Genomic DNA, 20205 nt, shown 5'->3' with positions numbered 1-20205 from the left:
GCAGGGGGGAGAGCTGGGGAGGATGGCTCCGCAGGCAGGGAGAGCTGGGGAGGATGGCTCCGCAGGCAGGGAGAGCTGGGGAGGATGGCTCCGCAGGCAGGGAGAGCTGGGGAGGATGGCTCCGCAGGGGGGAGAGCTGGGGAGGATGGCTCCGCAGGGGGAGAGCTGGGGAGGATGGCTCCTGCAGGCAGGGAGAGCTGGGGAGGATGGCTCCGCAGGGGGAGAGCTGGGGAGGATGGCTCCGCAGGCAAGGAGAGCTGGGGAGGATGGCTCTGCAGGCAGGGAGAGCTGGGGAGGATGACGCCGCAGGCAGGGAGAGCTGGGGAGGATGGCTCCGCAGGGGGGAGAGCTGGGGAGGATGGCTCTGCAGGCAGGGAGAGCTGGGGAGGATGACGCCGCAGGCAGGGAGAGCTGGGGAGGATGGCTCCTGCAGGCAGGGAGAGCTGGGGAGGATGGCTCCTGCAGGCAGGGAGAGCGGGGGAGGATGGCTCCTGCAGGCAGGGAGAGCTGGGGAGGATGGTGCCGCAGGCAGGGAGCACGGGGGCAGATGGTGTATGGCGCCGCAGGGAGAGCGGGGGAGGATGGCTCCTGCAGGCAGGGAGAGCTGGGGAGGATGGTGCCGCAGGCAGGGAGCACGGGGGCAGATGGTGTATGGCGCCGCAGGGAGAGCGGGGGAGGATGGCTCCTGCAGGCAGGGAGAGCTGGGGAGGATGGTGCCGCAGGCAGGGAGCACGGGGGCAGATGGTGTATGGCGCCGCAGGGAGAGCTGGGGGCGGATGGCGCCGCAGGGAGAGCGGGGGGCGGATGGCGCCGCAGGGAGAGCGGGGGCGGATGGTGCCGCAGGCAGGGAGCACGGGGGCAGATGGTGTATGGCGCCGCAGGGAGAGCTGGGGGCGGATGGCGCCGCAGGGAGAGCGGGGGGCGGATGGCGCCGCAGGGAGAGCGGGGGCGGATGGTGCCGCAGGCAGGGAGAGCCGGGGCGGATGGCGCCACAGGCTGGGAGAGCGGGGATGGAGTGCACCGCAGGCAGGGCGAGATTTTTCCAGCCAAAGCCAGGAACAGACTATAAACTGAGAACAGGTCATAAAGGAAAGACTGAGATTTCTCCTCTTCACACTTCCCATTCCTGGCCTTGGCTGTAAAAATCTGTCAGATGTTTTGGTGTAAGTCCCTTAGTGAGTGGGATCTAAGGGGGTGTTCTAGAGCAGGAGAGGTTTTCTATGGGGATTTGCTGCTGCTCTGGACAGTTCCTGACATGGACAGAGGTGGCAGCAGAGAGCACTGTGTCCGACTGGAGAGAATACACCACTTCCTGCAGGACATACAGCAGCTGATATGTATGGGAAGATTTGAGATTTATAAATAGAAGTAAATAAAAAATCTATAGAAGTTCCTGACACCGGTTGATTTGAAAGAAAATGTTTTTTCGCTGGAGTGCCCCTTTACCTGACACCGCCATAATGGAGTGTGTGATCAGTCTGTCTGTAGCTGCAGACTACTGACGGACATACACGCTGTACGGCTAGTGATATAGGGGAAAGTTAAAACATAAAACCACAAACAAGCCCTCGACCAGTTTCCTCCCCGTGGGAGCGTCATCAGGGGGAGGGCTGCCGCTCACGCCTCCACTAGACTGCTCCTTTATACACCCTGATCAGTGTCACATGACTCTATCCCCTCAATCACCCAATAGGTGAGCCCTGATTGGCTGATCTCTAGAGGGTCTTCAGCTTCATCCTGGGTTCCACCAGTAAGCGTAACTCTGACATGGCCATATTCACCAGCCCTTCCAGGTCACCGGGCGTCCGATCGACATGCCGATAACCAGTGAACTAGAGGCGAGGTATATACAGCACAGTGATCTAGAGGGGAGGTATATACAGCACAGTGATCTAGAGGGGAGTATATACAGCACAGTGATCTAGAGGGGAGGTATATACAGCACAGTGATCTAGAGGGGAGTATATACAGCACAGTGATCTAGAGGCGAGGTATATACAGCGCAGTGATCTAGAGGGGTGGTATATACAGCACAGTGTGATCTAGAAGGGCGGTATATACAGCACAATGTGATCTAGAGGGGCAGTATATACAGCAGAGTGATCTAGAGGGGAGTATATACAGCACAGTGATCTAGAGGGGAGGTATATACAGCACAATGTGATCTAGAAGGAAGGTATATACAGCACAGTGATCTAGAGGGGAGGTATATACAGCACAGTGATCTAGAGGGGCGGTATATACAGCAGAGTGTGATCTAGAGGAGCAGTATATACAGCAGAGTGATCTAGAGGGGAGGTATATACAGCACAGTGTGATCTAGAGGGGAGGTATATACAGCAGAGTGTGATCTAGAGGGGCAGTATATACAGCAGAGTGATCTAGAGGGGCGGTATATACAGCACAGTGATCTAGAGGGGCAGTATATACAGCACAGTGATCTAGAGGGGAGGTATATACAGCAGAGTGATCTAGAGGGGCAGTATATACAGCACAGTGTGATCTAGAGGGGAGGTATATACAGCAGAGTGTGATCTAGAGGGGAGGTATATACAGCAGAGTGATCTAGAGGGGCAGTATATACAGCACAGTGATCTAGAGGGGCGGTATATACAGCACAGTGATCTAGAGGGGCGGTATATACAGCAGAGTGTGATCTAGAGGGGAGGTATATACAGCAGAGTGTGATCTAGAGGGGAGGTATATACAGCACAGTGATCTAGAGGGGCGGTATATACAGCAGAGTGTGATCTAGAGGGGAGGTATATACAGCACAGTGTGATCTAGAGGGGCGGTATATACAGCACAGTGATCTAGAGGGGCGGTATATACAGCACAGTGATCTAGAGGGGCGGTATATACAGCAGAGTGTGATCTAGAGGGGAGGTATATACAGCACAGTGATCTAGAGGGGCGGTATATACAGCAGAGTGTGATCTAGAGGGGAGGTATATACAGCACAGTGTGATCTAGAGGGGCGGTATATACAGCACAATGTGATCTAGAGGGGCGGTATATACAGCAGAGTGATCTAGAGGGGAGGTATATACAGCAGAGTGATCTAGAGGGGAGGTATATACAGCACAGTGTGATCTAGAGGGGAGGTATATACAGCACAGTGATCTAGAGGGGAGGTATATACAGCACAGTGATCTAGAGGGGAGGTATATACAGCACAGTGATCTAGAGGGGAGGTATATACAGCAGAGTGATCTAGAGGGGAGGTATATACAGCGCAGTGATCTAGAGGGGTGGTATATACAGCACAGTGTGATCTAGAAGGGAGGTATATACAGCACAATGTGATCTAGAGAGGCGGTATATACAGCAGAGTGATCTAGAGGGGAGGTATATACAGCACAATGTGATCTAGAGGGGAGGTATATACAGCAGAGTGATCTAGAGGCGAGGTATATACAGCGCAGTGATCTAGAGGGGTGGTATATACAGCACAGTGTGATCTAGAAGGGCGGTATATACAGCAGAGTGATCTAGAGGGGAGGTATATACAGCACAGTGATCTAGAGGGGCAGTATATACAGCACAGTGATCTAGAGGGGAGGTATATACAGCACAATGTGATCTAGAGGGGAGTATATACAGCACAATGTGATCTAGAGGGGAGTATATACAGCACAGTGATCTAGAGGGGAGGTATATACAGCACAGTGATCTAGAGGGGAGGTATATACAGCACAATGTGATCTAGAGGGGAGGTATATACAGCACAATGTGATCTAGAGGGGAGGTATATACAGCACAGTGTGATCTAGAGGGGAAGTATATACAGCACAGTGATCTAGAGGGGAAGTATATACAGCGCAGTGATCTAGAGGGGAGGTATATACAGCACAATGTGATCTAGAGGGGAGGTATATACAGCACAATGTGATCCTCCTCTTCAGGGTTATAGATGCAGATTGCTGAGCATGTCCATTAGGCAGGTTGTCTTATAGTGGTCCATGCTTCGGGGTCGGATTGTCCATGTCCTTGTAGTTGGAAGGGGCACTGTGCAGTCTGATACTCGGCCGTGCTCCGGGGTCGGATTGTCCATGTCCTTGTAGTTGGAAGGGGCACTGTGCAGTCTGATACTCGGCCGTGCTCCGGGGTCGGATTGTCCATGTCCTTGTAGTTGGAAGGGGCACTGTGCAGTCTGATACTCGGCCGTGCTCCGGGGTCGGATTGTCCATGTCCTTGTAGTTGGAAGGGGCACTGTGCAGTCTGATACTCTGCCGTGCTCCGGGGTCGGATTGTCCATGTCCTTGTAGTTGGAAGGGGCACTGTGCAGTCTGATACTCGGCCGTGCTCCGGGGTCGGATTGTCCATGTCCTTGTAGTTGGAAGGGGCACTGTGCAGTCTGATACTCGCTGCTCCTGAGGACTTGAGGGATGTCAGTATTCTGCTATTGACGGCCATGTAACAACCATGAGACTATTGTATCTGTGTGTACGGATATATGAGGGGCTAGTCGTGTAGCGGAGTCCTGTACTCTACCTAAAGATTCTCTATCTACTTCCATGCGGTCCTTCCACCACCTAAGGTTCCATCTCTGATGTATACAAATATATATACTTACCTGTAGTTGTTATTTAGATGGGGTAATTGGTTCCTATCGATTGGGTATAAACTATTGCCGTATATATCACCTCCTCCTATATGTCCCTCATTGTAACCGCACCTTCCACACGCATTTCGGCCCCGGTCATTTGTAAGAGTAGACAGGGGAGTTCAGAAATAGTTATACTTAAAGGGGTTCTCCAGCAATATAAAAACATGGCCACTTTCTTCCAGAGACAGCACCACTCTTGTCTCCAGTTTAGGTGCAGGTTCCATTGAGTTGAATGGAGCTTAATTGCAAACCACACCTGACCTGAAGACAAAAGTGCTGCTGTCTCTGGAAAAAAGTGGCCATGTTTTTGTGAATACCACCATGTCAGAGTTACGCTTACTGGCTGAACCCAGGATGAAGCTGATGACCTTCTAGAGATTAGCCAATCAGGGCGTTTGCTTACGGTCACCCAGTGTTCCGGACAGAGGGCTACACGGAGGATCATTATAGGTCGGGGGGGATTTGCTGACTATGTGGGTGCATACTTATCACACTCACCTATTGGGTGATTGAGGGGATAGAGTCATGTGACACTGATCAGGGTGTATAAAGTAGCAGTCTAGTGGGGGCGTGAGCGGCAGCCCTCCCCCTGATGACGCTCCCACGGGAAGGAAACTGGTTGAGGGCTTGTTTGTTAACCATCCAGTGACAGGCCGGCCGCTCCCCTTACACCTCGCAGCAGGAGCACCAGCATTCACGTCCACGACCTCTCGGGCTCCTGCCTCTACGTCATATCCCACCCAATAACCGGCCTATCTCCCCTTACACCTCGCAGCAGGAGGACCAGCATTCACGTCCACGACCTCTCGGGCTCCTGCCTCTACGTCATATCCCACCCAATAACCGGCCTATCTCCCCTTCACCTCGCAGCAGGAGCACCAGCATTCACGTCCACGACCTCTCGGGCTCCTGCCTCTACGTCATATCCCACCCAATAACCGGCCTATCTCCCCTTCACCTCGCAGCAGGAGCACCAGCATTCACGTCCACGACCTCTCGGGCTCCTGCCTCTACGTCATATCCCACCCAATAACCGGCCTATCTCCCCTTCACCTCGCAGCACTCACGGCCATCCTGCATCGCACAAAGTAAGAAAATACGTCCCCTTGCACCCACCCTTTCAGGCTGATTGAGACAGAGAGTCTTAAGAACCCGATGGTGGGAGGCTGTCCCCTAGTCATTCCCAGTTGCCACTACTTCTCTAGGCAGCCGTCCCTCACCTGCACGAACAGCCAGGGACGTTCCATCTCCCTAACTGCCCACTGGGTGAATGTAATGGCGGCTGTGCCTGACATGGGAATGGTCCTGCCAAGTGTCTTTCCATGACCTAATATTGGTGGATGACAGTCCTTGCCCCCTGGTACCTCCTATTCCGACCATCGTGGCCCACACACCACTGACGCCAGCACAACAAGGGGGAAGCGACAGCCGGCTGTGCTCAAAGTGATCTGTCTGGCGGCCAAACCCCTCACCGTGAAGGAGCTGTGGGCAGATAGACCTGTGGTTCTGCTTCTCCCCCATGCTGCGGCTTGTCCACGCTGCTTCCCCCTCATAGGTGACGTGCTCACGTGCTGGAACTCCACCTTCCATAGTCTGCCAGCAGCAGTAGCCATAGTCGGGTTTTAGCTGTGGCAGGCACGGGGCGAGTGGCAGCCAGGAACAACAACACTTAACCCCAAACAAGTGGGACACCATACGGGACATTTGTGCTGTCTTGTAATGAGTACTTCACTGGTACTGTCAGCGCTATCAGCCCCACCCTATGACTGCCGGATGAAACACTTCAGGATATGATGGAGGATGTCATGTGGCACAGGAGAAAGCCAAGATGGAGGAAGAAGGCCCATTTTCCCAGTTGTCATCCACCCGTCCACACCTTGGTCCAGCAAGCGGGCAGTTATGGAGGAGGAGGTGTACTTCCAGCAGGGTGACAGCCTGAGAGGCTCACGGGCAGCTGGGAGACTGCAGAAGAGACCCCTCTCACCGAGGACCACTGGTCCTTTACTGTCAGCAGTCTCGCTCATATGCCAGGTTACATGCTGCTCTGCCTGCACAATGACCCACCAGTTACCAAGATGCTCACCAGTGAATTAGCAAAAATTGGAAATTGCGTTTATAGGGGATTTAACAGCTTTATTATCACCAAAGATGCTAAAAAAAAGCACAAAAAAAACACAAAAAACCAAAGAGGTAATACCCTTGTAAAGCGTGTACCAGGAAGATGGAGAGCTGTGTACGGCCAGGCAGCGGGTACCAGGAAGATGGAGAGCTGTGTACGGCCAGGCAGAGTGTACCAGGAAGATGGAGAGCTGTGTACGGCCAGACAGAGTGTACCAGGAAGATGGAGAGCTGTGTACGGCCAGGCAGAGTGTACCAGGAAGATGGAGAGCTGTGTACGGCCAGGCAGAGTGTACCAGGAAGATGGAGAGCTGTGTACGGCCAGGCAGAGTGTACCAGGAAGATGGAGAGCTGTGTACGGCCAGGCAGCGGGTACCAGGAAGATGGAGAGCTGTGTACGGCCAGGCAGCGGGTACCAGGAAGATGGAGAGCTGTGTACGGCCAGGCAGCGTGTACCAGGAAGATGGAGAGCTGTGTACGGCCAGGCAGAGTGTACCAGGAAGATGGAGAGCTGTGTACGGCCAGGCAGAGTGTACCAGGAAGATGGAGAGCTGTGTACGGCCAGGCAGCGTGTACCAGGAAGATGGAGAGCTGTGTACGGCCAGGCAGAGTGTACCAGGAAGATGGAGAGCTGTGTACGGCCAGGCAGAGTGTACCAGGAAGATGGAGAGCTGTGTACGGCCAGGCAGAGTGTACCAGGAAGATGGAGAGCTGTGTACGAATGACTTGGTGGTTACAATGACCATAACTCTTTCCTCCGGTTGGATTCTTGCCAGGGTTTGTGTTTTCTTTGCTGTTTGTGGCTCCGCAGTTCTGTGCCATATGTCAGTTGTCCATGGTTGTTTTTCTGTTTTGGTGCCCTATAGACCCATTCTTGGGATTTTTTTTCTTTTAGAATTTTTTGTGTTTAATTTCCCTATAAACGCCTCTTTTCTTGCTAATCCTTAGGTCCTTAGGCTTTTTTGTTGAGAATGTGTGCATTTATTCCCTGTTTTAAAGGGGTGGGGGGGGGGGGGGGGGGAGTTCGGAAGTTAGAGATGGCCTCTATGTGGAATACCTTCCTTGATGCTCCACAAAATGCACCAACACCATCGTCAGATACGACACTTATTAGCAGGAGGCAGAATTACCAGTACATGGTGGAAGAGTATGTGTCCACACGTGTCCTGGTGCTAAGTGACGGCTCCTTCCATTCATTTTCTGTCTCCATATTGGACACCTGGACACCATCTCTCTCTGTGTCTCTCGCTCTCTCTCTGTGTCTCTCGCTCTCTCTCTGTGTCTCTCGCTCTCTCTCTGTGTCTCTCGCTCTCTCTCTGTGTCTCTCGCTCTCTCTCTGTGTCTCTCGCTCTCTCTCTGGGTCTTTCGCTCTCTCTCTGTGTCTCTCGCTCTCTCTCTGTGTCTCTCGCTCTCTCTCTGGGTCTTTCGCTCTCTCTCTGTGTCTCTCGCTCTCTCTCTGTGTCTCTCGCTCTCTCTCTGTGTCTCTCGCTCTCTCTCTGTGTCTCTCGCTCTCTCTCTCTGTGTCTCTCGCTCTCTCTCTGTGTCTCTCGCTCTCTCTCTGTGTCTCTCGCTCTCTCTCTGTGTCTCTCGCTCTCTCTCTCTGTGTCTCTCGCTCTCTCTCTCTGTGTCTCTCGCTCTCTCTCTGTCTCCCCCTTTTATCTCCTCCTCTACCTTCCATCTCCTCCTCCTTGCCCTCTAATCCTTAAATCCTTAGGCTTTTTTGTTGGGAATGTGTGCATTTATTCCTTGTTTTAAAGGGGGGGGGGACTTGAGAAGTTAGAGATGGCCTCTATGTGGAATACCTTCCTTGACGCTCCACAAAATGCACCAACACCATCGTCAGATACGACACTTATTAGCAGGAGGCAGAATTACCAGTACATGGTGGAAGAGTATGTGTCCACACGTGTCCTGGTGCTAAGTGACGGCTCCTTCCATTCATTTTCTGTCTCCATATTGGACACCTGGTCAGAGCTCGATATCTATCCCTCTTCTCTCCCTCTACCTTCCATCTCCTCCTCCTCTCACTCTACCTTCCACTTCTTCTCCCTCTACCTTCCACCTCCTCTTGCTCGCCTTCTGCCTTCCACCACCTCCTTATCCTCGCCCTCTGCCTTCCACCACCTCCTTCTCCTCGCCCTCTGCCTTCCACCACCTCCTCGCCCTCTGCCTTCCACCACCTCCTTCTCCTCGCCCTCTGCCTTCCACCACCTCCTCCTTCTCGCCCTCTGCCTTCCACCACCTCCTCCTCCTTCTCGCCCTCTGCCTTCCACCACCTCCTCCTCCTTCTCGCCCCTCTGCCTTCCACCACCTCCTCCTCCTTCTCGCCCTCTGCCTTCCACCACCTCCACCTCCTCGCCCTCTGCCTTCCACCACCTCCTCCTCCTTCTCGCCCTCTGCCTTCCACCACCTCCTCCTTCTCGCCCTCTGCCTTTCACTCCTCCTCGCCCTCTGCCTTTCACCACCTCCTCCTCCTTCTCGCCCTCTGCCTTTCACTCCTCCTCCTTCTCGCCCTCTGCCTTTCACCACCTCCTCCTCCTTCTCGCCCTCTGCCTTCCACCACCTCCTTCTCCTCGCCCTCTGCCTTCCACCACCTCCTTCTCCTCGCCCTCTGCCTTCCACCACCTCCTCCTTCTCGCCCTCTGCCTTTCACCACCTCCTCCTCCTTCTCGCCCTCTGCCTTCCACCACCTCCTTCTCCTCGCCCTCTGCCTTCCACCACCTCCTCCTTCTCGCCCTCTGCCTTCCACCACCTCCTCCTCCTCGCCCTCTGCCTTCCACCACCTCCTTATCCTCGCCCTCTGCCTTCCACCACCTCCTCCTTCTCGCCCTCTGCCTTCCACCACCTCCTCCTCCTCGCCCTCTGCCTTCCACCACCTCCTTCTCCTCGCCCTCTGCCTTCCACCACCTCCTCGCCCTCTGCCTTCCACCACCTCCTTCTCCTCGCCCTCTGCCTTCCACCACCTCCTTCTCCTCGCCCTCTGCCTTCCACCACCTCCTCCTTCTCGCCCTCTGCCTTCCACCACCTCCTCCTCCTTCTCGCCCTCTGCCTTCCACCACCTCCTCCTCCTTCTCGCCCTCTGCCTTCCACCACCTCCTCCTCCTTCTCGCCCTCTGCCTTCCACCACCTCCACCTCCTCGCCCTCTGCCTTCCACCACCTCCTCCTCCTTCTCGCCCTCTGCCTTCCACCACCTCCTCCTTCTCGCCCTCTGCCTTTCACTCCTCCTCGCCCTCTGCCTTTCACCACCTCCTCCTCCTTCTCGCCCTCTGCCTTTCACTCCTCCTCCTTCTCGCCCTCTGCCTTTCACCACCTCCTCCTCCTTCTCGCCCTCTGCCTTCCACCACCTCCTTCTCCTCGCCCTCTGCCTTCCACCACCTCCTTCTCCTCGCCCTCTGCCTTCCACCACCTCCTCCTTCTCGCCCTCTGCCTTCCACCACCTCCTCCTCCTTCTCGCCCTCTGCCTTCCACCACCTCCTCCTCCTTCTCGCCCTCTGCCTTCCACCACCTCCACCTCCTCGCCCTCTGCCTTCCACCACCTCCTCCTCCTTCTCGCCCTCTGCCTTTCACTCCTCCTCGCCCTCTGCCTTCCACCACCTCCTCCTCCTTCTCGCCCTCTGCCTTCCACCACCTCCTCCTTCTCGCCCTCTGCCTTTCACTCCTCCTCGCCCTCTGCCTTTCACCACCTCCTCCTCCTTCTCGCCCTCTGCCTTTCACTCCTCCTCCTTGCCCTCTGCCTTTCACTCCTCCTCCTCGCCCTCTGCCTTCCACCACCTCCTCCTCCTCCTCCTCGCCCTCTGCCTTTCACTCCTCCTCCTCCTCGCCCTTTGCCTTTCACTCCTCCTCCTCGCCCTTTGCCTTTCACTCCTCCTCCTCGCCCTTTGCCTTTCACTCCTCCTCCTCGCCCTCTGCCTTTCACTCCTCCTCGCCCTCTGCCTTCCACCACCTCCTCCTCCTCCTCGCCCTCTGCCTTTCACTCCTCCTCCTCGCCCTTTGCCTTTCACTCCTTCTCCTCGCCCTCTGCCTTTCACTCCTCCTCCTCGCCCTCTGCCTTCCACCACCTCCTCCTCCTCCTCGCCCTCTGCCTTTCACTCCTCCTCCTCGCCCTCTGCCTTCCACCACCTCCTCCTCCTCCTCGCCCTCTGCCTTTCACTCCTCCTCCTCGCCCTCTGCCTTCCACCACCTCCTCCTCCTCGCCCTCTGCCTTTCACTCCTCCTCCTCGCCCTCTGCCTTCCACCTCCTTTTCCACCTGGTCCTCCACTCCCCCTATTTATTTATTCAGTTTATTTAGTTTAATTAATTTATTTCTTTTATGTATGTTCTCATAATACTTTCTTTACCCCTTTATTGCCAGGAAATTGCCTTGTTTTTACCCCCATTTTGGTTGCATTTCCAGTACCCTATTCCTTCCTACACCAATTTTACAGACCTTTTTGAGGCCTAAAGTTTAGGTCCCCATTGACCTCAATGTGGTTTGGGTCTCTGCAAAAATTTGGGTTAATATCCAGGTTGGCAAACCTGTAGCTGGCTGAGTCTCTCTCCGTCCCCCCGTAGCCGGCTGCTTGTCTCTCTCCGTCCCCCCGTAGCCGGCTGCTTGTCTCTCTCCGTCCCCCCCGTAGCCGGCTGCTTGTCTCTCTCCGTCCCCCCGTAGCCGGCTGCTTGTCTCTCTCCGTCCCCCCGTAGCCGGCTGCTTGTCTCTCTCCGTCCCCCCCGTAGCCGGCTGCTTGTCTCTCTCCGTCCCCCCCGTAGCCGGCCTGCTTGTCTCTCTCCGTCCCCCCCGTAGCCGGCTGCTTGTCTCTCTCCGTCCCCCCGTAGCCGGCTGCTTGTCTCTCTCCGTCCCCCCGTAGCCGGCTGCTTGTCTCTCTCCGTCCCCCCGTAGCCGGCTGCTTGTCTCTCTCCGTCCCCCCGTAGCCGGCTGCTTGTCTCTCTCCGTCCCCCCGTAGCCGGCTGCTTGTCTCTCTCCGTCCCCCCGTAGCCGGCTGCTTGTCTCTCTCCGTCCCCCCGTAGCCGGCTGCTTGTCTCTCTCCGTCCCCCCGTAGCCGGCTGCTTGTCTCTCTCCGTCCCCCCGTAGCCGGCTGCTTGTCTCTCTCCGTCCCCCCGTAGCCGGCTGCTTGTCTCTCTCCGTCCCCCCGTAGCCGGCTGCTTGTCTCTCTCCGTCCCCCCGTAGCCGGCTGCTTGTCTCTCTCCGTCCCCCCGTAGCCGGCTGCTTGTCTCTCTCCGTCCCCCCGTAGCCGGCTGCTTGTCTCTCTCCGTCCCCCCGTAGCCGGCTGCTTGTCTCTCTCCGTCCCCCCGTAGCCGGCTGCTTGTCTCTCTCCGTCCCCCCGTAGCCGGCTGCTTGTCTCTCCGTCCCCCCTTCTCTCCGTCCCCCCGTCTCTCCGTCCCCCCGTAGCCGGCTGCTTGTCTCTCTCCGTCCCCCCGTAGCCGGCTGCTTGTCTCTCCGTCCCCCCTTCTCTCCGTCCCCCCGTCTCTCCGTCCCCCCGTAGCCGGCTGCTTTTCTCCGTCCCCCCTTCTCTCCGCCCCCCTGTAGCCGGCTCTCCGCACCACACTTAATGCTTCTCTTATTACAGGAACAGAGTTTGTGGTTGTTGAAGATGCTTCATGTGTAGATACCAGCGCCATCATTCTTAAAGGGACAACCGTTCTCACTTACAAACCCAAACTGGTGGATCGGCCATTTTCTGGCAGTCTATTTGGGATTGAGGTAAGATGTGGAGACCTGTCCTGTTGATAGGAGTAGGCACTGTGTAATTCTTCCCTCATCCTCTGGTGCTGCAGGTAAGTAGAATACTTATAGGGGACGCTTTGTGATAAATTTATTGTCGGGGATCGTCCGGAGCGGAGGACCCCCATTTTAGCTTGACTTGTTGATCTTGCAGACAATGACACAGCTATGATGTTATACTATACTCTACTCTATTAGATTGCATCAGGATTGGTGGGATTATGATGTTTTACTCCATTAGGTTACAGTGGATTGGTGGTATTATGATGTCATACTCCATTAGATTACAGTGGATTGGTGGTACTATGATGTCATAGTCCATTAGATTATAGTGGAATTGTGATGTCATAATCCATTAGATTATAGCAGATTAGTGGAATTGTGATGTCATAATCCATTAGATTATAGCAGATTAGTGGAATTGTGATGTCATACTCCATTAGATTATAGTGGATTGGTGGGATTATGATGTCATACTCCATTAGATTATAGTGGATTGGTGGGATTATGATGTCATACTCCATTAGGTTACAGTGGATTGGTGGTATTATGATGTCATACTCCATTAGGTTACAGTGGATTGGTGGTATTATGACGTCATACGCCATTCGATTATAGTGGATTGGTGGGATTATGATTACAGTGGATTGGTGGTATTATGATGTCATAGTCCATTAGATTATAGTGGATTGGTGGAATTGTGATGTCATACTCCATTAGATTATAGCAGATTGGTGGAATTGTGATGTCATAGTCCATTAGATTATAGTGAATTGGTGGGATTATGATGTCATACTCCATTAGATTACAGTGGATTGGGATTGGTTGGCAGTGAGCTCTTGCTCCTGTAGTCCTCAGGATTTCATTGTTCTTATATTGCAGGTTTTTTCTTGTCGCTTGGGCAATGAGCAGGACTCTGCTCTGTCCATCATTGACCCCGTCCATGTGCAGATCGATCTGGTGGGAAACTCCACGTATCAGAACAGCTCCGGTCTCATGGACGCCTTCAATACTGAGGATTTCCCTCCGGTCCTAGAGGTAACAGAGAGATGACCGCCCTCCCCTCACACTGCTTTCCCCTCATCCACGCTATGATGATGTGGTGCACTATATAGTGGGCAGTGACTGAGGTCAGTATACACAAAACATAAGACCTTAATCTCGTAGTCGTGTGCCCGGCTTTGGGGATTGTCCCCGTCTTGGCGTTGTTGTGTGCCCAGCTTTGGGGATTGTCCCCATCTTGGCGTCGTTGTGTACCCGGCTTTGGGGATCGTCCCCGTCTTGGCATAGTCATAAGCCAGGTTTTGGGGATTGTCTCCTTCTTGGCGTAGTCGTGTGCCCGGCTTTGGGGATTGTCCGTGTCTTGGCATACTCGTGTTCCCGGCGCTGGGGATTGCCCCCGTCTTGGAGTAGTTGTGTGCCCGGCGCTAAGGATTGCCCCCATCTTGGAGTAGTCGTGTGCCCGGCGCTGGGGATTGTCCCAATTGACATATGACATATTAACTACATTGCAAGTTGTAGTATTGGAGGGTAATGTGAGGCCTGGTGGCAGCGCACTGTGATTATGGGGGTGGACAGGCCGGGTGACAGAGGAAGGTCCAGTGTGACCCTGCAAGCTCCAAGACTGAAGTCCAGAGCTCCTGACAGCCGCATTGTAGATAGTCGCCTTCTTGGTGTAGGCGTGTGCGCCACTTTTGTAGGTTGTCACCTCTTAGTGTAGCTGTGTGCAGGACTTTATACATTGTCACCTCTTGGTGTAGTGTGTACGCGGCTTTGTAGGTTGTCTCCCTCTTGGTGTAATCTAGTACCTGGCTATATAGGTTGTCTCCCTCTTGGTGTAGTTGTATACCTGGCTATATAGGTTGTCTCCTCTTGGTGTAGTCGTATACCTGGCTATATAGGTTGTCTCCCTCTTGGTGTAGTCGTATACCTGGCTATATAGGTTGTCTCCCTCTTGGTGTAGTCGTATACCTGGCTATATAGGTTGTCTCCCTCTTGGTGTAGTCGTATACCTGGCTATATAGGTTGTCTCCCTCTTGGTGTAGTCGTATACCTGGCTATATAGGTTGTCTCCTCTTGGTGTAGTCGTATACCTGGCTATATAGGTTGTCTCCCTCTTGGTGTAATCTAGTACCTGGCTATATAGGTTGTCTCCCTCTTGGTGTAGTTGTATACCTGGCTATATAGGTTGTCTCCCTCTTGGTGTAATCTAGTACCTGGCTATATAGGTTGTCTCCCTCTTGGTGTAATCTAGTACCTGGCTATATAGGTTGTCTCCTCTTGGTGTAGTCGTATACCTGGCTATATAGGTTGTCTCCTCTTGGTGTAGTCGTATACCTGGCTATATAGGTTGTCTCCCTCTTGGTGTAATCTAGTACCTGGCTATATAGGTTGTCTCCCTCTTGGTGTAATCTAGTACCTGGCTATATAGGTTGTCTCCTCTTGGTGTAGTCGTATACCTGGCTATATAGGTTGTCTCCCTCTTGGTGTAGTCGTGTACGCAGCTTTGTAGGTTGTCTCCCTCTTGGTGTAATCTAGTACCTGGCTATATAGGTTGTCTCCCTCTTGGTGTAGTCGTATACCTGGCTATATAGGTTGTCTCCCTCTTGGTGTAGTCGTATACCTGGCTATATAGGTTGTCTCCCTCTTGGTGTAGTTGTATACCTGGCTATATAGGTTGTCTCCTCTTGGTGTAATCTAGTACCTGGCTATATAGGTTGTCTCCCTCTTGGTGTAGTTGTATACCTGGCTATATAGGTTGTCTCCCTCTTGGTGTAGTTGTATACCTGGCTATATAGGTTGTCTCCTCTTGGTGTAGTTGTATACCTGGCTATATAGGTTGTCTCCCTCTTGGTGTAATCTAGTACCTGGCTATATAGGTTGTCTCCTCTTGGTGTAGTCGTATACCTGGCTATATAGGTTGTCTCCTCTTGGTGTAATCTAGTACCTGGCTATATAGGTTGTCTCCCTCTTGGTGTAGTTGTATACCTGGCTATATAGGTTGTCTCCCTCTTGGTGTAGTTGTATACCTGGCTATATAGGTTGTCTCCTCTTGGTGTAGTTGTATACCTGGCTATATAGGTTGTCTCCCTCTTGGTGTAATCTAGTACCTGGCTATATAGGTTGTCTCCCTCTTGGTGTAATCTAGTACCTGGCTATATAGGTTGTCTCCTCTTGGTGTAGTCGTATACCTGGCTATATAGGTTGTCTCCTCTTGGTGTAGTCGTATACCTGGCTATATAGGTTGTCTCCCTCTTGGTGTAATCTAGTACCTGGCTATATAGGTTGTCTCCCTCTTGGTGTAGTCGTATACCTGGCTATATAGGTTGTCTCCCTCTTGGTGTAATCTAGTACCTGGCTATATAGGTTGTTTCCTCTTGGTGTAGTCGTATACCTGGCTATATAGGTTGTCTCCCTCTTGGTGTAATCTAGTACCTGGCTATATAGGTTGTCTCCCTCTTGGTGTAATCTAGTACCTGGCTATATAGGTTGTCTCCCTCTTGGTGTAATCTAGTACCTGGCTATATAGGTTGTCTCCCTCTTGGTGTAGTTGTATACCTGGCTATATAGGTTGTCTCCCTCTTGGTGTAATCTAGTACCTGGCTATATAGGTTGTCTCCCTCTTGGTGTAATCTAGTACCTGGCTATATAGGTTGTCTCCTCTTGGTGTAGTTGTATACCTGGCTATATAGGTTGTCTCCCTCTTGGTGTAGTCGTATACCTGGCTATATAGGTTGTCTCCCTCTTGGTGTAATCTAGTACCTGGCTATATAGGTTGTCTCCCTCTTGGTGTAATCTAGTACCTGGCTATATAGGTTGTCTCCCTCTTGGTGTAGTCGTATACCTGGCTATATAGGTTGTCTCCCTCTTGGTGTAATCTAGTACCTGGCTATATAGGTTGTCTCCCTCTTGGTGTAATCTAGTACCTGGCTATATAGGTTGTCTCCTCTTGGTGTAGTCGTATACCTGGCTATATAGGTTGTCTCCTCTTGGTGTAGTCGTATACCTGGCTATATAGGTTGTCTCCCTCTTGGTGTAGTCGTATACCTGGCTATATAGGTTGTCTCCCTCTTGGTGTAATCTAGTACCTGGCTATATAGGTTGTCTCCCTCTTGGTGTAATCTAGTACCTGGCTATATAGGTTGTCTCCCTCTTGGTGTAGTCGTATACCTGGCTATATAGGTTGTCTCCCTCTTGGTGTAGTCGTATACCTGGCTATATAGGTTGTCTCCTCTTGGTGTAATCTAGTACCTGGCTATATAGGTTGTCTCCTCTTGGTGTAGTTGTGTACGCGGCTTTGTAGGTTGTCGCCGTCTTAGCCGTACACATTGCTGGTTTTTCAGTGGTGTTTCTGTTTTCTTCCATCAGATTCACCTACAGACGTTGGACATCAGGTTATCCTACAACGATGTGCAGTTGTTTCTGGCAATCGCAAAGTCCATCCCTGAGCAGACGGGCACCAGCGCCCCAGACTCCGCCTACTCTGATGGCTCTAGCACCGCTCAAGGAAACCCCAAGGAGAGTGAAGGGTTAATTGTGAAGGAAGCCCAAAGACACGTGATGGATCCTCTGCTGGGTGAGGATTGTATACACCACACTTCACAGGGTTAATGAAAGAAGCTAAACGTGGGGGGGGGGGGGGCTGTAGATGTTTGAGAACTGTTCTACTGTTCTGTTAACTCTTCACATACCTCAGTTCTTTAGATCTTCCCTTTTAACCCCTTACAAGCCTCATTACAGTAGATCCGTCCTGTTACCCCCTTACAGTTCTAAATACCATAGATCTTCCCTTTTAACCCCTTACATGCTTCATTACAGTAGACCCGTCCTGTTACCCCCTTACATGCTTCATTACAGTAGACCCGTCCTGTTACCCCCTTACATGCTTCATTACAGTAGACCCGTCCTGTTACCCCCTTACATGCATTATTACAATAGACCCTTCGTGTTACCCCCTTACATGCTTCATTACAGTAGACCCGTCCTGTTACCCCCTTACATGCTTCATTACAGTAGACCCGTCCTGTTACCCCCTTACATGCCTCATTACAGTAGACCCGTCCTGTTAACCCCTTACAGGCCTCAATACCGTAGATCTTCCCTTTTAACCCCTTACATGCTTCATTACAGTAGACCTGTCCTGATAACCCTTTACATGCCTTATTACAGTAGGTGTTCTGTTAACCCCTTACATGCCTCACCACTGTAGATCTGTATTGTTAACCCTTTGTGTACCTTACTACTTGTCTTTATTCTGTAGAGAATCAGCTGGCCTGCCTGCAAGAGCTGGGATTTGTCGTAGACGATTGCCGTAAAGCGCTGCTGGCTTCTCAAGGTAATTGTGGATGTTCTCTCCACAGTTAGGGACATTCTTAGGGCACATTCACACATGAAAGTACTTTGTGAGGCACGGATAGGTCTCCTCCCCATGGTGGCAGGGCACAGGCCCCATTTACTTCTATGCTGGTGGCTAGGTATGGGTCATTTGTGATTGGCTACGCTCCTGAGTCTTAGTGATGTGCAGGACATTTGCTGACATTTGTCACCTTTGTGTCTCTTCCATCTCTATAAGGTCAGCTAAACCAAGCGGCCACGTGGCTGTTCAAGAACGCTGAGCCGCTGAAGCTGAATAAGAGCACTGGTGGGAGCGGGGTCGTCCGCTGGATCTCCGGATTGGAGCTGAAGGCGGACAGCGTCTGTATCTGCTTCATTGATGACTGCATGGACTGCGACGTCCCCCTGGCCGAGATCACCTTTGCACGTTAGTAACATTGCTGCCACTGTTTGAATATGTGACACTGGTGGAACACTGATGCAGAGGCCGATTGTATAATGTGTCCTAACCAGGACCTGCCCGGTGACCACAGGTTACTCCATTACATCAGGACCTGCCCGGTGACCACAGGTTACTCCATTACACCAGGACCTGCCCAGTTACCACAGGTTACTCCACACCAGGACCTGCCCGGTGACCACAGGTTACTCCATTACACCAGGACCTGCCCAGTTACCACAGGTTACTCCATTACACCAGGACCTGCCCAGTTACCACAGGTTACTCCACACCAGGACCTGCCCGGTGACCACAGGTTACTCCATTACACCAGGACCTGCCCGGTGACCACAGGTTACTCCATTACACCAGGACCTGCCCAGTTACCACAGGTTACTCCACACCAGGACCTGCCCGGTGACCACAGGTTACTCCATTACACCAGGACCTGCCCAGTTACCACAGGTTACTCCACACCAGGACCTGCCCGGTGACCACAGGTTACTCCATTACACCAGGACCTGCCCAGTTACCACAGGTTACTCCATCACACCAGGACCTGCCCGGTGACCACAGGTTACTCCATTACACCAGGACCTGCCCAGTTACCACAGGTTACTCCATCACACCAGGACCTGCCCGGTGACCACAGGTTACTCCATTACACCAGGACCTGCCCGGTGACCACAGGTTACTCCATTAGACCAGGACCTGCCCGGTGACCACAGGTTACTCCATTACACCAGGACCTGCCCAGTTACCACAGGTTACTCCATTACACCAGGACCTGCCCGGTGACCACAGGTTACTCCATTACACCAGGACCTGCCCGGTGACCACAGGTTACTCCATTACACCAGGACCTGCCCGGTGACCACAGGTTACCCCATTACACCAGGACCTGCCCGGTGACCACAGGTTACTCCATTACACCAGGACCTGCCCAGTTACCACAGGTTACTCCATTACACCAGGACCTGCCCGGTGACCACAGGTTACTCCATTACACCAGGACCTGCCCAGTTACCACAGGTTACTCCATTACATCAGGACCTACCCGGTGACCACAGGTTACTCCATTACACCAGGACCTGCCCGGTGACCACAGGTTACTCCATTACACCAGCACCTGCCCGGTGACCACAGGTTACTCCATTACATCAGGACCTGCCCAGTTACCACAGGTTACCCCATTACACCAGGACCTGCCCGGTGACCACAGGTTACTCCATTACATCAGGACCTGCCCGGTGACCACAGGTTACTCCATTACACCAGGACCTGCCCGGTGACCACAGGTTACTCCATCACACCAGCACCTGCCTGGTGACCACAGGTTACTCCATTAGACCTTACATTCGGTAATGTGGCCTCCGTAGTGTCACCGTTGCCTCACTCTCGTTTTTTCAGGGCTGAACTTTTTCCAACACTTGGTGTCCAATCCTGATGGGTCGGCTGAATTTACTCTTGCGGGGGATTACTACAACCGGGAGTTATCAGGTATCCGGGGGTGGGGATTGTTGTATTGTTGCGATTTACTGTTGAATGTGCTGGAAGTTTCTCTGAATAGATCCTGAGATTGTTGAAGGGCATGTGCCGCCTGGATTTTTATTCTAATCTGTTTGTTTTTTGATTGTAATTATTTTTTTCTCACTTTTTGTACATTTGTTATGGGGCGGCCATCTTGCCTTTAACAGCATTTAGTGATCACTTTGCTGCAGCTTCCTCTTATCACCAGACACAACAGGAAGTCTCAGCTTAGTTTTAGACCTAAAGGTGAGAATGAGAACTGCAAGATATCAGGATTATTTTACAATGAAGATAGAAAAATTGGAAATCAATGTAACACCCCTGTAATGGATTCTCCAGTATGAGGGTGGGGGTGTTCTGTTTATTTCACCTTCTCACCCAGCGCAGTGCCTCCAAGAGTTTGCAAGGTTTGTGGGAGGGTTCTTTTCTGCCAGGGGTCGGCTCAGGAAACCTC

The 20205-nt window shown here is 52.7% G+C and overlaps 1 protein-coding gene across 2 annotated transcripts in view; it reads left to right on the top strand.

Moving 5' to 3' along the window:
• The window catches only part of VPS13D (vacuolar protein sorting 13 homolog D), a 372238-nt gene that overhangs the window by 92425 nt on the left and 259608 nt on the right, over window positions 1-20205 (top strand). For both annotated transcript variants that reach the window (XM_069948224.1, XM_069948223.1), the window contains exons 32-37: window positions 12294-12427; window positions 13331-13486; window positions 16817-17024; window positions 17709-17783; window positions 18021-18209; window positions 19632-19721. In XM_069948224.1, the coding sequence (XP_069804325.1) occupies window positions 12294-12427; window positions 13331-13486; window positions 16817-17024; window positions 17709-17783; window positions 18021-18209; window positions 19632-19721 (852 nt within the window). The remainder of the gene's footprint in view (window positions 1-12293; window positions 12428-13330; window positions 13487-16816; window positions 17025-17708; window positions 17784-18020; window positions 18210-19631; window positions 19722-20205) is intronic.

Source organism: Dendropsophus ebraccatus, chromosome 12 (assembly GCF_027789765.1).
Source record: "Dendropsophus ebraccatus isolate aDenEbr1 chromosome 12, aDenEbr1.pat, whole genome shotgun sequence".
Taxonomy (NCBI): domain Eukaryota; kingdom Metazoa; phylum Chordata; class Amphibia; order Anura; family Hylidae; genus Dendropsophus; species Dendropsophus ebraccatus.
The sequence above is the reverse complement of the archived record's forward strand: the minus strand, read 5'-3'. Positions and strand labels throughout refer to the sequence as shown.